At 42.8% G+C, this 14391-nt stretch overlaps 1 protein-coding gene across 1 annotated transcript in view; it reads left to right on the plus strand.

Annotated features, from left to right (window-relative positions):
- The first annotated feature begins 7610 nt into the window (after positions 1-7610).
- f5 (coagulation factor V) overlaps positions 7611-14391 on the plus strand; it is a 43268-nt gene continuing 36487 nt past the window's right edge. The window contains exons 1-9 of the mRNA XM_060928764.1: positions 7611-7744; positions 8193-8272; positions 8422-8544; positions 9173-9385; positions 10980-11141; positions 11240-11461; positions 12737-12902; positions 12983-13163; positions 13281-13377. Of these exons, the coding sequence (XP_060784747.1) occupies positions 7611-7744; positions 8193-8272; positions 8422-8544; positions 9173-9385; positions 10980-11141; positions 11240-11461; positions 12737-12902; positions 12983-13163; positions 13281-13377 (1378 nt within the window). The remainder of the gene's footprint in view (positions 7745-8192; positions 8273-8421; positions 8545-9172; positions 9386-10979; positions 11142-11239; positions 11462-12736; positions 12903-12982; positions 13164-13280; positions 13378-14391) is intronic.

Here is a 14391-nt window from a genome sequence, read left to right on the forward strand (position 1 = left end):
ATTTCATTTTGAATACACCGGCCAGAACACGTATAGGGGCTGAAGAATTTAAGCAGGTAAATATGTTACCAGTTGAAGCACGAAATATCCAGCTGAAGCTGAACCTAACCTTCAAAATTCTCTACAGTAATGCACCAAATTTTCTTTCAGGCCAGTTCAGCTTTGTACAAAATTCCCATTCTTTTAACACAAGGTCAAGTGGCACTTGTTAGGGTTTTGCTAAGATTCGAACCCGGGTTGCTGGTGTAGTGATCCAGCAAACCCCCACTAGGCCACCAGGGGATTGACTCAAGTGCAGAGGCATGAGATGATAGTAGAGTACAAAAAAAAAAAACAGTTTATTTACAGAGTAAAAAATCCAAGGCAAAAAAAAAGTATAATCCAAAGGTTCAAAGTCCAAAAATGAGAAAAGAAGAGGCAAAATGCAAAACGCTCAGAAGATCCAAAAAGGTAGTACAAAGTCCAAAGATAAGAAAAGAAAAGGCAAAATGCAAAATGCTCAGAAGATCCAAAAAGGTAGAACAAAATCCAAAGAAAACAAAATACCAAAAAACAGAGCATAAGCAAGGTACACGGGACAGAGGAAACAAACCATAGGTAGCACAAAGACTCCGTGACTGGGGACCAAACTGAGGAAGTATTTATACACAAGCTAAATGGGAAACAGGTGACAATAATGAGGACTAAACAGGCAATCAAAACAAACACAAAACACAGAAGCAGTGGCGACCTCTAGAGGCCCAAAACAAACATGACAAGAAAAAAAAACATAACAGCGGCCTCTAGAGGCCAAGACCGTCCCCAGTCCTAACAGGACCCCCCCCTGTTCCCAGGGTGATCTGGATGGGCAGAATGGAAGTCCCGACAAAGTTCTTTATCTAATACATCCTGAGCGGGGACCCAGCAGCGCTCCTCAGGGCCATAGCTCTCCCAGTCCACTAAATATTGGAGCCCAATGCAGACCCGGCGGGAGTCAAGCAGGCGGCGCACAGTAAACACAGTCTGACCCTGGAGGATGCGGGGGGCCGGGGGATTCCTAGGGGCAGGGGCATACATGGACGACAGTACGGGCCGCAACAGGGAAACATGGAATGTGGGGTTGATCCTTAGTGTCCGTGGTAACTGGAGCCAGTAGGAGACAGGGTTCACCCTGCGCAAAACTTTGAAGGGACCAACGTAGCGAGGAGCAAGCTTGTGATTCTCCACCCGCAGCGGAAGGTCCTTAGCGGACAGCCAAACCCGCTGCCCAGGGCGGAAAACGTGGGCAGGCCTTCTATGGCGGTTGGCCTGAGTCTGGTTGGACCTGGAAGTCTGGATGAGGGTCCTCCTGACCTTGCTCCAGGTCTTGCGACACCGTCTCACATATTGGTTGACCGAGGACACCCCAGCGTCCTCCTCCTGGTCTGGGAACAGAGGTGGCTGGAACCCGAATTGGCACTGGAACGGCGACAGCTTGGTAGCCGATGACTGCAGGGTGTTGTGGGCGTACTCTGCCCATGGCAGCCAGGTGCTCCACGATGTCGGGTTATCCATCACCAGGCCTCGCAGGGTGGTTTCCAGGTCCTGGTTGAGCCTCTCCGTCTGGCCATTGGACTGGGGGTGGAACCCAGAGGAGAGGCTGGCAGTGGCCCCGATGAGCTTGCAGAACCCGTGCCACACTCGGGAGGAGAACTGGGACCCCCAGTCTGAGACGATGTCCTGGGGGAGACCAAAGACTCGGAAGACATGCATAAACATTAGTTTCACTGTTTCAAGGGCAGAAGGGAGCTTGCACAGCAGTATGAAGTGGCAGGCCTTAGAGAATCTGTCGACTATGACTAAAATGACAGTGTTACCTTGAGAGTCAGGAAGGCCCGTGATGAAGTCGACCACCACATGGGACCAGGGATGCTGGGGAATAGGCAGAGGATGCAGGAGACCCTGGGGATGCTGTCGTGGGTTCTTGGTTCTGGTGCAAACATCACAGGACAGGACGAATGACCTCACTTCCTTCTCCATGCTCGGCCACCAGAAGCGTCTTTTCAAGAAGTCCAGGGTCCTCCGAGTTCCTGGGTGGGCGGTGAGAGGGGACGAGTGACCCCACTGGAGAACCTTGGCCCGGGCTTGACGAGGGACGTACAAGAGGCCGGGTGGCCCCGTCCCAGGACCGGGGTCCTGGCGTTGAGCCCGTCGGACGACCTCCTCGACACCCCAGCGGACAGGGGCCACAATCCGGGACACAGGGATGGTAGGCCCAACTTCACTCTCCCTGTTGGTGGCAGAGAACAGCCTGGAAAGCGCATCAGGCTTGGTGTTCTTAGAGCGGGGGCAGTACGATAGGGTGAAGTTAAATCGACTGAAAAACAGGGCCCACCTAGCCTGTCGTGGGTTCAGTCTCTTGGTTTGCTGGAGGTACTCTAGGTTCTTGTGGTCCGTCCAAACCAGGAATGGATGTTGCGCTCTTTCCAGCCAGTGCCTCCACTCCTCAAGGGCCAGTTTGACCGCTAGCAGTTCTTGGTCCCCCACATCATACTGGGACTCCGCAGGGCTCAGGCGATGGGAGAAGTATGCGCAGGGGTGCAACTTCCCCTCCGAGCATTGAGAGAGAACCGGGCCAACACCACTGTCCGAGGCATCCACCTCGACGATGAATGGTTGAGAAGTGTCCAGGAGGACCAGAATGGGTGCCGTGCAGAAGAGGTGCTTGAGGTCCTTAAATGCCTTTACCGCCTGAGGAGACCAGACATAAGATCCATCAGTCCTTTTGGTGAGATCCGACATGGGTGCTGCTACGGAACTGAAGTTCCTGACGAACTTGCGGTAGAAGTTAGTGAATCCTAAGAACCGCTGCACCTCCTTAACGGACTTGGGAGTGGGCCAGTCCCGGACGGCCAGGGTCTTGGCTGGGTCCATTTGGAGTTGTCCCGTCCATACAATAAATCCCAGGAAGGAGACCTCGGGGACATGAAACTCGCATTTCTGGGCCTTAGAAAACAGATTGTTCCGTAGCAGCCTCTGGAGAACCTGGGGGACATGGTGGCGGTGCTCCTGCAAGGTCTTAGAAAATATCAAGATGTCATCGAGGTAGATGAAAACGTACTGATTGATCATATCCCTCAAGACGTCGTTGATAAGGGCCTGAAACACAGCTGGCGCATTGGTGAGTCCAAAGGGCATAACTTGGTACTCGTAGTGCCCTGGCGGGGTGTTAAAGGCAGTCTTCCACTCATCTCCCTGTTGGATGCGGATGAGGTGATATGCATTCCGTAAGTCCAACTTGGTGAAGACAGTGGCACCTTGGAGCAGATCGAACGCCGTGGACATCAGCGGAAGGGGATAGCAGTTGCGCACAGTGATCTTGTTCAGCCCCCTGTAATCAATACACGGCCGGAGCCCCCCATCCTTCTTGCCAACAAAGAAGAAGCCAGGCACCAGCGGGTGAGGTGGAAGGTCGAATGAACCCAGAGGCCAAGGCGTCCTTGATGTACTCCTCCATAGCCTTGCGTTCTGGCTGAGAGAGGGAAAACAGTCTGCTGCGAGGAGGGGTAGCCCCAGGGAGCAAGTCGATGGCACAGTCATAGGCATGGTGCGGAGGAAGAATGGCAGCCCTGCTCTTGCTGAAAACTTCTTTGAGATCCCAGTACTCTGTGGGAACTTGAGATAACTCGGTGAGATCAGGAGGCTCAGCAAGAGACACAGGAGAGCTAGAGAGCAGACAAGAGGCATAGCATGCAGGACCCCACTCCACAACCTGGCTAGCGACCCAGTCTATACAAGGGTTGTGGCGGGTAAGCCAAGGAAGACCTAGAATAACTGGGAACTCTGGTGAATGAATCAGGTGCAGGGATATTTCTTCCTTGTGACCTTGAGACTGGAGGAAGACTGGAGAAGTTACTTGGGTGACTCTTCCGTCACCTAAGGCTTGGCCATCCAGGGCAGACACAGATAGTGGGACTTCAAGAGGCGCAGTCGGGACATTGATACTTTGGGCGAAGTGAACATCCATAAAGTTTCCAGCCACCCCGGAGTCTAACAAGGCCTGGCAAGAGTGGACGGACTCACCCCAGGAGATGGAGACCGGGATGTAGACTCCTTAGCCAGGGAGTTCAGGAGAGAGGGTAGGCCCCGTCACAACCCTCCCTCGGCTGGACGGGGCGGTCCTTTTCCCGAGAGCTCGGGACATGATGCTTGGAAATGGCCAGGCTTGCCACAGTAGATGCAGCACTTGTCCCTCCTTCTGCACTCCCTCTCAGATGCGGAGAGACGAGTATGGCCCACTTGCATGGGCTCCGGACAGTCACTGGAAGAGGTAGACGGGTTCCAAGTTGAGGCAGTGAGGCCGGGGAGGCTCAGGACTTGGCGACGCTCTCTAATCCTGTTGTCAAGACGAATGGCATGTGAAATCAGTGTTTCGAGGTCACTTGGGCATCCGGTAGAGGCCAGACCATCTTTGATGGGGTCAGACAGACCATGGTGGAAGGCTGAAACCAGGGCAGTCTCGTTCCATCCACTTACTGCTGCGAGCGTCTGGAACAAAATGGCGTAGTCTGCGACGCTTCCTCCTTGCCGGATGGACATGAGCTTTCTGGCTGCATCTTTACTGATGCCTGCTTGATCGAAGACACGAAGCATCTCCTCCATAAACAGCTGGAAATCAGAGCACTCAGGTCCCTGTCTCTGCCAGATGGCTGTTGCCCAAGCTCGTGCCTTACCACCTAACAAGGTTATCATAAAGGCAATCTTGCGGCGATCCGTAGTGTAGGTGGTGGGCTGGAGCTCAAAGCTGAGTTGGCACTGGGTAAGGAACTCCCGGCACTCACTGTGCTTGCCGTCATACCTCTGTGGTGCAGGAAGGCTGGGTTCACAAGGTGAAGGAGGCACTGGAGCGGATGGTGGAGCAGAATCAGGCAGAGGAGATGGGGGCAGAGAAGTCAGCTGTGCCAGGGTTTTCCCAATTTGCTGAAGCAATACCTCATGGTGAACAAGGGTCTCATGTTGGCTTGCAAGAGTTCGTCCATGAGTGTCCATGGTAGCTCCGAAGCGTGTTAAAGCCGCCATAATTCCCTGAAGGTTAACCGGGTAGACAGTTGAAGAAGCCTCTGCTGAGTCGGTCATAACGGAGTCTTTCTGTTAGGGTTTTGCTGAGATTTGAACCCAGGTTGCTGGTGTAGTGATCTAGCAAACCCCCACTAGGCCACCAGGGGATTGACTCAAGTGCAGAGGCATGAGACGATAGTAGAGTACAAAAAAAACCCAGTTTATTTACAGAGTAAAAAATCCAAGGCAAAAAAAACAAAAGTATAATCCAAAGGTTCAAAGTCCAAAAATGAGAAAAGAAGAGGCAAAATGCAAAACGCTCAGAAGATCCAAAAAGGTAGTACAAAGTCCAAAGATAAGAAAAGAAAAGGCAAAATGCAAAATGCTCAGAAGATCCAAAAAGGTAGAACAAAATCCAAAGAAAACAAAATACCAAAAACACAAGAGCATAAGCAAGGTACACGGGACAGAGGAAACAAACCATAGGTAGCACAAAGACTCCGTGACTGGGGACCAAACTGAGGAAGTATTTATACACAAGCTAAATGGGAAACAGGTGACAATAATGAGGACTAAGCAGGCAATCAAAACAAACACAAAACACAGAAGCAGTGGCGACCTCTAGAGGCCCAAAACAAACATGACAAGAAAAAAAACATAACAGCGGCCTCTAGAGGCCAAGACCGTCCCCAGTCCTAACAGCACTTCTCTGCAGATATCTCACATAGATCCTTATGGTGCTTCCACTTTTATGTACATGGGTATCAAGGCCTGGAATGCTCTTCCAGGCCATATTAAATCCATAAATAATTAGTCAATTTTAAGTCTGCAGTTAAATTGTATCTTTTTAATCAACTTGTACACCAAGAAAATAACACTTTTATATATTTTTAGTTTTTGTTCTTTTTATAACTTTTGGTTTCTTGTCTTTTTTTTTTGTAGTAATGTGTCCATGATAGTTATGTGATTCCGAGGACCACATTGGAAATAAGTGTTTTCACTTTCATGTGTTATCCTGGTTCTTAATGTCTTTCATATATATTTGTATTTGTTATATGTTTTACATAATTTACTGAATAAATCAAATCAAATAAAATATGTAAACCGAGATAAATGTGCTAATTTTAGCTAACTAGAACACTGCAAATATGAAGCTTTTCAAAAGCTGTGCTATAACAGTGTTCTAAATGACAGAAAATTCAACTAGAGAAAGTCTCAATTATTTTTTACTTCAATGACAAGGACAATGGCAAAAAAAGAAATGGTGACTTACTCAGAGGAGTTTGGGGTGTCCATGCAGCTCCAATATTGCTCCAAGATTGAAATCAACAAAAATGTAATGCAAGCTGCAAAACCATCTTTTACAAGAAAACAAAAAGATATTGTTATGTTGGTTATCTTTTAAATTTTTGAGCCCACACTTTTCTTTCAACTTCCCAAGATGCTTCGCTGTTTACAGTAAAGTTTACAGTAAATTCCTGTAAATAATGGCATTCTCCACTGTAATCACTTTTTTTCCTCCCAGATTGCATTACACATTACAGTATGATACTGTATGACATTCAGCATCACTCAACAGAATACTGTTGAGATTTCACTGTAAATTTACATCAAAGTTTTACAGTGAACTTTTTCTGATTTTGGGTTGTATTTTATTATGCGTGCATACAAATATCCAATCATTTAATTAACATTCTACTCTAGATTAAAGTTTGTGAGTTTTCACTATGAAGGTAAAGTATAAATGAACTAGAGATCAGATATCAAACAAAACAAAAAATAATCCTGATAAACTTGGTTCAAGATGAAAAACCAGCATCTTATCCACTGTGGTTTGACAAACACTGATTGGTATTTTTCTATTTTGCCTTTCTTCTTGCACAAAATAGCAAGGACAGACTGTATGTTCTCCAGCTTTCTGTGGTTCAAGGAGCTTTGTGGTTTGACTGCAGCATGTGCACTTTTATAGTTATAAGGAACACTAATTTCTTATTAACATTAATAATTCTCTTTTCAATTTTTCATTCCAGTGTTTCAGTTAATGTTTATTTTGCTGTTTGTTATGTGATGCAGTGGGTGTAGATGTAGTTCTGGGAATGCAGATTTCAACAACAACAACAACAACTAATAATAATAATCATAATAGGTTTAACAGGCATTAGGTTCCTGTTTGCTTTGAAAGCACTGACCTGCTATTCATGAAAGTCTATCTGGATTTTATGAGATTTGCAGCGGGGAAAAAAGGGTAAGTCATACTATCAGGGTAATGATATATTTTCAGTTATAACCTTAGTTTCATCTGCACACTTTCAACAGCTAAGGGAAATAATTAAAAGTTGGCATTTTGTAAGATTTGTAAGAACGAGAGGACATGGTTCATTGACCAATGGTGTGTGCGTGCACGTATGTGTGTGTGTGTGTGTGTGTGTGTGTGTGTGTGTGTGTGTGTGTGTGTGTGTGTGTGTTTAGGGAGGTGGGGGATCTGTAAGGTTCTGAAGAAGAGCGAGTGAGAGACAAATCTAATCTTTACTGAGAGATCAGAAGTTACTGCACTCTTGAACAGACGCTCCTTACCTGGAGCTCAGGACTGAGATATGAGGTTTTTACTTTGGCCAGTTGTTTTGGGCCTTCTGTCTTTTCTGAGTCAGTGTACAGAAGCAGTGGAGAGACACTACTACATCGCTGCAGTTAACATTAATTGGGATTATACAACAAATGGAACTCCAAGGTATTTTATCAGTATCTGGCAATACTTTAAAAATATGTCAAAAATTGTTGAAACGTAGTCATGCTTTTTTTTCCCCTCACGTTTGTGTGATAATGACTGAATAATTTTAATGATGTATCCAATTAAATATTTTTGTTAATATGTACTTCTAGAAAACCAAAATGTGCTGTGTATAATTATATACGCGTACTGTGCGTGTGTGTGTGAGGAGGGGGTGCATTGTATGTGTCTTTTAGAGCATGGTCTATATCAATCTTGGTGTTTGTTTGTGTTTTTTTTTCCCCTGTGGCCTGTATTAAAATGCTTATCTTATTTAGCATTATCTATTTAGATAGAAAAACTTAGAAAATGTACTGAACTGGATTGGTTCAATTAATCTGAATTGTCATATTGAATTATATATTTTCATTCCTTTTAAAAGTATATTTCTGTTTTGTTTTTCCTATAGTAAAGGTCCCATCTATAGAAAGACAGTGTACAGGGAATATGACCCAGGTTTCAATACAGTTAAAACAACTCCATGGTCAGGTATTCAAATTACTTCTCTAAGATGGATGTTCTTATTTTAATATACATTCACTAAGTCATCACTTGCAAAACACACTAACAAGAATCCTACTCACTCCTAGTAGTGAGTCTCTGAAACTACTAAAGAATTATTAAGTTTATATCTACAGGGCTGCTGGGACCCACACTCCGCGGCCAAGTTGGTGACACCATCATTGTCACATTCAGGAACATGGCGAATCATTCCTGTAGTATCCATCCACATGGCATTGCTTATGGAAAACAGTCTGAAGGTCTGTAAACCAATGTGTTAAATGTATAAAATGAATGAATGAATGAATGAATGAATGAATGACAACATTATGCCAGCTATAGTCAGTCTCTATATAAAAATGTGCAATATTATAATGAAAATATTACTTAGGAAAGTGCATTTGTTAGTGGCACTTGCTCAACTGAGTAAACAAACTGAAGAGGTGTATTTATCTTTGTCATACATATTAACCACAGGCTGTACCTAAGTCCAAAATGAAGACTAAAATACTATTAACTATTTTGACTCTATCTGTTTTGATATGGACTATTTTCTTGTCATTCAGAAAAATACTGTCTGCTAAATTTGTATAAACAGTAAATGGCAGTGAAAAATTTAGCTAAATATCTTATCCCACCATAGTGTGGCCAGTTCTAAGTTATCAGGTTGTTATTTGCTTAACTGAGTAAAGAAATTGCCAGTAAGAATAGAGGTATTTTCCCACTCTGTCCCCAAGTCCAAAATGAAACCGGGAAGATGATTTTTTTCACCTCCACAAAAAAATTGATTTCTCCATATAGAATTTAATCCTGACTATAAGGTGAATATTGCCTGTGAAGTTTGTATAAACAGATAATATTTGATGCTGCAAACCTTTAATCCTTTAGGAGCTTTGTACTTTGACAACACATCCCAGTTTGAGAAAGAGGATGATGTCATATTTCCTGGTAAAGAGCATACATACTACTGGGAGGTAACTCAAGATGTGGCCCCAAAGGACGCAGATCCCCCGTGTGTCACATACACTTATTTCTCGCATCATGATATTGTCAAAGACTACAACACAGGCCTGATTGGTGCACTGCTAATTTGTAAGAAAGGTATGTTTATTTTTGTTATCCTCATTACTATAGACAATAGACCCTTTGTGCATGACATCACCCATCACGTGATAATTTCTCCTGGGGGACAACCAGACACTGTCTTTCCTGTAAGCAAGGCTTAATCTGTCTTAAATACGGTTCATTTTTGTGCTGTTTTTGGTTGTTCCAGTAGTTTCTGAAATAGAGAAAAAGATAAAAGCTATTACCATCTCCCTGCAACTTTGTCTTGAACTTCTGATTATGGCTTAGGAACTTGACTTGGGCATTTCTTTAGAAAGGAAATATCCCTGATGTGGGAGTAGGAGATTTTTTCACAACAGTAGGAAGAACCCAGTATGCATTTTTATCTGTAACTGTCAGCAAATCCCTTTGTTGCACTCCAGATTCAATAGCCCACAACAGTGATGCTATGTGAGAACAGCTCTCTCCAAGGCCTGCCATACAGTCACAATGTGCGGCCACCGTCTTGCCTTTTTTTTCACTGACAGTCCACGGGGTTAAAGTTTTTTTGGCCATTCTTTGCGAGTGGTTAACCTGGAATAAAGTATAGGTTGTATTCAGTCACATGACTTTTGCTTGTGAGTTTACTTCTGGTGAATGAAGTGGTGGTCAGACAAACCGATTTGGCTGCCATTATGCAAAGACCTAGTGAAACCATGTCCAACTATTTTTGCAGTTTACTGTAGACGCCAATACACAGTCATGCTACCTTCAGAAAGTTGCTCTTTGCAATGGAATAGATCCTTACACGCTAGTAAAGAAGGATTTTTCCAATAATTTGAAAAATTATCCAGCTGTTGAGTTCTCCAACATCTCAAACTACCTGGTGCTGCAGACCTCGTTCTACACGGACAAACAGATGCAAACCTGGAAGAGCATGGAGGTGCACAACTTTTTACATGTGGCTGGGTTAAAGATCTGGGGATCAGGACACTACACGATAAATCCTGTATCATTTTTGCCCGGGTAAGTAGGCATTTTGGGCCTTTTTGTATGTCTTTGTGGTGGTTGCCAGGACGTGATAAGTTTTAGTATCACGTGTAAACAAACCACAGCCGCTCGATTCTCAATCCTCCCTGCTCTTCTCTTCCAGCAAACAATAAGTTTTTTTTTTAAATTAAAACAGAGAAAATACAGTGAGAAGGTACATTCCAACATCTGTGTAGGTAACACTAGGCCACAAATCTACATCGTCAATCCAATTGTTTCAAGGAATTCTGTACGGCTCATAACTGCTAACAAACTAATTTCTACGTATATCTATCCTTTGCTTCTTTCTGACTTAAATTATCCAAGTAATCCAAGTAAAAGTAAAGCTTTTTTAGCTGTAGTTTTCTTCAAACTACAGACATCTGACATCTTCAATATCACTTGCCTTCATTATGTAAACTAAGTTCACTTGTCCCCCAGGACAAGGGTAGCAACGGTTGCTAACATAAGTGTGACATCAATGCAAGGGGTCTATATGAATCAGTTCATCAATTGTGAGATCTTTCCTTTTGGTCAGACATATTGGATAACCAATGGGTTACAGATAATGCTGTTTATTCTAAAGCTCAGTCAGCCTGATATGCATGCCTTTGCTCCACAGGCAGCCTTGATGAGTCTGGAAAGCAGGTCAATTTTCATCAGGAATTTACACTGTTGTTTGGGGTGTTTGATGAGAGCAACACCTGGTACAGCAAAAGGGATGCACCACTTAAGAACGATGTGAAATACACAATCAATGGCTTCACAAATGGCTCTGTCCCTGGTGACCTGGTTAATTTTCACCTATGAGAGAATATCAATGCTTTTCCAAATTCTAGGAGTTGGGTGTTCTCTTGTAATATTTCTCTTTATCTTCTCCAGATCTTAATGTGTGCGCACATTCCAAAGTAACCTGGCACTTGGTCGGTATGAATTCGGAGCCAGAGCTTTTTTCTGTGCACTTCAATGGCCAGGTTCTGCAGCAGAGTGGGCACAAGGTGTCTTCAATAGGCATTATGAGTGGCACAGCTACCAGCGCAGACATGGTGGCCATCTACCCTGGTCGCTGGCTTCTCTCTTCTCACATTAATAAACACTTGGAAGGTAAGACCTGGTGAGACAACTAGATTTAGTTGTTCCTTTGACAAAAGGCATATAATGATATAGCAACCAACAAAATTCAATAGATTTTTTTTTTTTTTTTTGGGGGGGGGGGGGGGGGTAAAAACTTACAATAACCTGGTTGCATATATGTGCATATCCCTTAATTAATTTTATGCTAAAACACCTTTTACTTGTAATATAGCACCCCGATACAGTCCTTTTAATTAAGAGTCTCCCAATATAGCACATCTTGATTTGGCAATTTCCTGTCGCTCTTGCTTGAGCTATTAAACTGTGAGGACAGCCCTTTCAAGTCATTACATAGGTTTTCAATAAAAAAAATTCAATGTTTTTGTCTAACAGAGGCCTGCAGGTTATGCGCCTTACTGAATTGATATTTGGAGCTATCCATGATTCCCTCTTGACGAGAGTCCCAGTCCCAGCTGAAAAAAAGCAGCTCCGTAGCATGATACTGCCACCACCATGCTTCACTATGGGTATGGTGTTTTTTGGGTAATAGGCTGTCTTATTTTTGTGCCAAACATGTCTTTTAAAATTGTGCCCAAAAAAGCTTTACCTTGGTCTCATTAGACCATAACACATTTTACCACACAGTTAGTGGTGATTTTAGGTGGGTTTCAATGTTTTGTTGTTGTCGTGTTTGTTTGTTTTTCAGGAGAAATTGCTTCTGTCTAGTCACCCTACCCCATAGCGCAGCCATGTGTAGAAGATGACAGATTATTACAGGGAATAATCTCCCTGATAAGATTTATTCTTGTCTTTTCATCATTTTGGATGATTCCTGTTCTTGGTAATGTCAGTGTGGTGCCTTCATGGTGTTCCATGGTACTGCTACATGTTTTGGAAGTTCCTCACGAGTTTAAATGTGATTGTTTAATTCTGAGTAATGTCACATGCCCCATTATATAAGGGTGGACATACTTGTGCAACCAGGTTATTAAAAAAAATATTTTTCACATCTAAAAGATTTCTATACATGTTTTTACTTGAATTTTGTTGGTTGCTATATCACACTGAAGGTAGAAAATGATCCATCTTGAATTTTCTTTTTCTTTTTTTATACATCAAAAAACCTACAAAAAAAAACCCTAAAAAAATAAATAAATAAAATTTAAAAACCTAATTTTAACAGGATGTGTAGACTTTTTCTGTGCACTGGATATTAACTTAATTATTCCTTATGACTCAAATCACACAATTACTTTAAAACTAAATATAACAAAAACATAACTAACATTCCTCACTTTAATTCAGCTGGGATGCACGGCTTCCTGCTTGTTAACACATGTGAAAAGTTTCCTGCACCAAAGCGAAGGCTCACCATTAAACAACAGATAGAGAGTCAAGAATGGAATTACTACATTGCAGCTGAGGAGATCATTTGGGATTATGGCCCAAATTTGCCAGATAATGTGGACAGGTACACACAAATCACTATTAAACAATGACCGATCCCCTGTGTTAACTGTGCTTACAGATATCTTGTCCCTTTTCACACAGGAATTTTCGGTCAACATACTTAAAACAGGGTGCAGACCGGATTGGTAAGAAATATAAAAAAGCTGTGTTCACCCAATATAAAGATGAATCATTTAAAGAAAGGGCAGAGCAAAAGCAAAGGAAGAAGGAGTTGGGAATTCTTGGTCCTGTGATCAGAGCACAGATCAGAGACAAAATAAAGGTAATTTAAAAAAAAACATACAAAACATTGCCATTTTACACTGTTGTTTTGGTAGTGTAGCCTGGTGTCCTTTTTGATAATCAATAATTATGCGAAACTATTTTTCCGTGTTTACAGATTGTGTTCAAAAACAAAGCATCACGTCCGTACAGCATTTATCCTCATGGATTAACCATTGATAAAGCAGCAGAGGGAGCCAATTACCCTGAGGGAGGTTAGTAAAATGCCATTTACATTTATAGTATGTCATACTGTATTCTAAAGTCTAATAGTTAAAATTATCTTTTTTCCCCTTTATGTCGATGGTGTAAATGCTGAGCTTAAACTTTTTGTAATGCTGTACATTTCTGTACCTGTACATGAAAATTAAATTAAATTATTTGATAACTTTAATCTCAACATACCATGCTGGCAAAACTCAGAGAGAGATGTTAGCAGGAATTGATGACTAAATGGCAAAAAAAAAAAGAATTTGTCAGAGGCAGAAAAGGATGTTGAGTCATGTCTATGGCAACAAAAATATTATTTATCAGTTTAACAATTCCTTGGAAAAATGGATCCAAATTACAGGTGGGAATTAAGTGAAATAAGAATGGTTTGGTATGAAAACAGAGAAAATCTATAACCAAGTGATCATGGACACCAAGCGCCTCACACAGAGAGCTGCTACAGTCCCCTTCTGAAAGTATTGGAATGGCAAGGCAACTTCTTTTGTTGTTGTTACTATACAAGAAGCCAAGCCAAGAAGCCTTTATTTGTCACACATATACTCAAGCACGGACTTAAGCACACAGTGAAATTTAACCTCAACCTTTACACTGAACACATTTGGGTTTGAGGTCATAAGATTAATATGAGATGATAGATCAGAATTCCAGCTTTCAATAGCTCTCAGTGTCTTCTCAGTACATGGAATTTCCACTAGACTGCAAGACCAGAGAGCTATCTATGAGAGAAAAGCTAGGGATCATTCCATGCCAACTCAACCAATGGCTCATGCTCTTTGGTCTCAGATTTTCTTCAGTTAGACACTAAATGTTTCTTTATCCACCAAATGAACTAATTTGAAGTTTGAACCCTCACTGTCAAATAGTTTCAAATGAGTGTCTCATCTCATCTCATTATCTGTAGCCGCTTTATCCTGTTCTGCAGGGTCGCAGGCAAGCTGGAGCCTATCCCAGCTGAATATGGGCAAAAGGCGGGGCACACCCTGGACAAGTCATCACAG

This window comes from Neoarius graeffei, chromosome 9 (assembly GCF_027579695.1).
Source record: "Neoarius graeffei isolate fNeoGra1 chromosome 9, fNeoGra1.pri, whole genome shotgun sequence".
In the NCBI taxonomy this organism is placed as follows: Eukaryota; Metazoa; Chordata; class Actinopteri; order Siluriformes; family Ariidae; genus Neoarius; species Neoarius graeffei.